General features: G+C 58.3%; 1 protein-coding gene across 1 annotated transcript; it reads right to left on the reverse strand.

The window, feature by feature from the left end:
- Positions 1-630: 630 nt before the first annotated feature.
- LOC116810467 (uncharacterized) lies at positions 631-1416 on the reverse strand (the record flags this gene model as incomplete). Its single annotated transcript, XM_032755003.2, has 1 exon — positions 631-1416. A coding segment is annotated over one exon (786 nt), but the record flags the coding sequence as incomplete, so codon positions are not given.
- Between the last annotated feature and the right edge of the window lie 789 nt (positions 1417-2205).

The following is a 2205-nucleotide window of genomic DNA, read 5'->3' on the forward strand; positions in this document are numbered from 1 at the left end:
ATACTATGAACACAACATTCAACTCACAGACACCATGGAGCCCTTACTAGGCACAAAGTACTGTGAAAGGCCAGGGCTAGGACAGAACTGAGACAGGGCCAGGGATAGGACAGAATTGGGACAGGGTCATGGCCAGAGAAAAACCAGGGGCAGGGTCAGAGCCAGGGACATGACAGGACCAAGGCCAGGGCCAGAAGCAGGGCAGAACCAGGGCCAGGGCAGGGACATGGCAGGATCAGGGCCAGCAGAAGGCCCGGGCAGGGCTAGGGTAGCACAGGGCCAAGGCAGGGCAGGGTCAGTGTAGAGCAAAGAACGGGCCAGGGTATGGCAGGGCAGGCACAGGGAGGTCCAGGGCCAGAGCCAGGTCCAGGACATGGACACGGCAGGGCCAGAAACATGGCAGGACCAGAAAGGGGACAGGGCAAGGGCAAGGCCAGAGAAGGACCATGGAAAAAACATGGCCAGGGAGGGTCCAGGGCAAGGGCAAGGCCAGGGCAGAACCAGAGCCAGGGCAGGCCAAAGGCAGGCAGGGCCAGGGCAGGGCAAGGCCAGGGCAGGGCAAGGCCAGGGTAGGGCAGGGCCAGTGTAGGATGAGGGTAGGGCCAGGGCGAGTTCAGGGCCAGGGCAGGACTAAGACAGCACAGGGCCAAGGTGGGGCCAGGGCAGGGCCAAAGGAGGGGCCAGGGCCAAGCATGGCCAGTGTGGGGCCTGGGGATTGTCAGGGCCAGGGCCAGGGTCAAGGCTGGGCCAGGGACAGGGCCAGGGAGAAGGCAGAACCAGAGACAATTCAGAGCAAGGGCAGGGCCAGGGCAGAACCAGGACCAGGACAAGGCAAAGCCAAGGCCAGGGCAGGGCAAGGCCAGGGCAGGGCAAAGCCAGGGTAGAAAAGGCCAGGGTAGGGCCAGGCCAGGGTAGGAGAAGGCCATGGTAGGGCCAAGGCCAAGACAGGGCAGGGCTAGGGTAGCACAGGGCATGGCCAAAAACAGGGCAGGACCATAGCAGTGGCAGGACTAGCAACAGGGACAGGGCAAGTGCTGGACCAGAGCATGGTGGGGACAATACAGGGCCAGGACAGAGGATGGCAAGGCAGGTCCAGGGCCATTTCATGGACTCGGTAGGCCTGGGGTCAGGCCAGGGCAGGGCAAGGGCAAGGCCAGGGAGAAGGCAGGGCCGGGGCCAAGGCAGTGCCAGGGCAGGGCAGGACCAGTGCAGGGCCAATGCAGGGTGAGGGCAAGGCCGGGGCATGGAAGGGCAAGGAGAGGGCCAGGGCAAGGTCAGGGCCAGAACAAGGGTACGGCTGGGGCCAGGAATATGGTAGGACCAGGGCTGGGCCCAGGCTGGGACATGCAGGACAGAGCATGGCCTGTGCAAGGCAGGGCCAGAGCCAGGCCATAGAGATGGGAGAGCAACACCAAGGCAGAGTCAGGGTAGATCCAGGGCTGAGCAGGGTCAGGGCAGGTCCAGAGTTGAGGCAGAGCTAGGACCCAGGCAGGGCCACGGCAGTGCCAGGGCAGAGGAGGGCAAGGCAATGCAGGACTGGGCCATGGCAGTGCCTGGCCAACTCCAGGGCAGGGCCAGAAGCAGGACACGGCCAGGGCCAATGCTCAGGCCAGGGACACAGCATGACAGGAAGTGCCAGAGAAGGGCTGGGCCAACGTTAGGGCAGGGCAAATCAGTCCAGGACACCTCCAAGTCCAGCTCTGGCCCTGCCTTGGCCCTGGCCCCTTCCTGGCCTGACCTTGTCCCTGGCCCTGCCCTATCCGTGCCCTGTGTGTTTGACCAGTGTTTTCTAACCAGCATTCTACAAGAAACTTAAATCAGCTCTTTTTGTGCATTTTTAGTAGAGATGGGGTTTCACAATGTTGCCCAGGCTGGTTCCAAACTCCTGAGCTCAAGCCATCTGCCTGCCTTGGCCTCCCAAAGTGCTGGGATTACAGGAGTAATCTAGCCAAGTATTTAACTTCTTTATGCCTGTTTCCTACATTTGGAAAATTGGGATGCTTTAAGTACCTAGCACATAGAATTATTGTGAGAATCAATGCCTCACATATTTACATATTGATAAAATTATACTCATAGAACACTACTGGAAGCAAAGATAGTATTAGTTAAAATTTAGTGATTATTTACTGCAAATATTATTACTATTACAAACAACATAGTATAGACATTATTACTACTACTATAGTTATCTTAAAAATCTAA

This window comes from Hylobates moloch, unplaced genomic scaffold, assembly GCF_009828535.3.
Source record: "Hylobates moloch isolate HMO894 unplaced genomic scaffold, HMol_V3 SCAFFOLD_1, whole genome shotgun sequence".
Lineage (NCBI taxonomy): Eukaryota > Metazoa > Chordata > Mammalia > Primates > Hylobatidae > Hylobates > Hylobates moloch.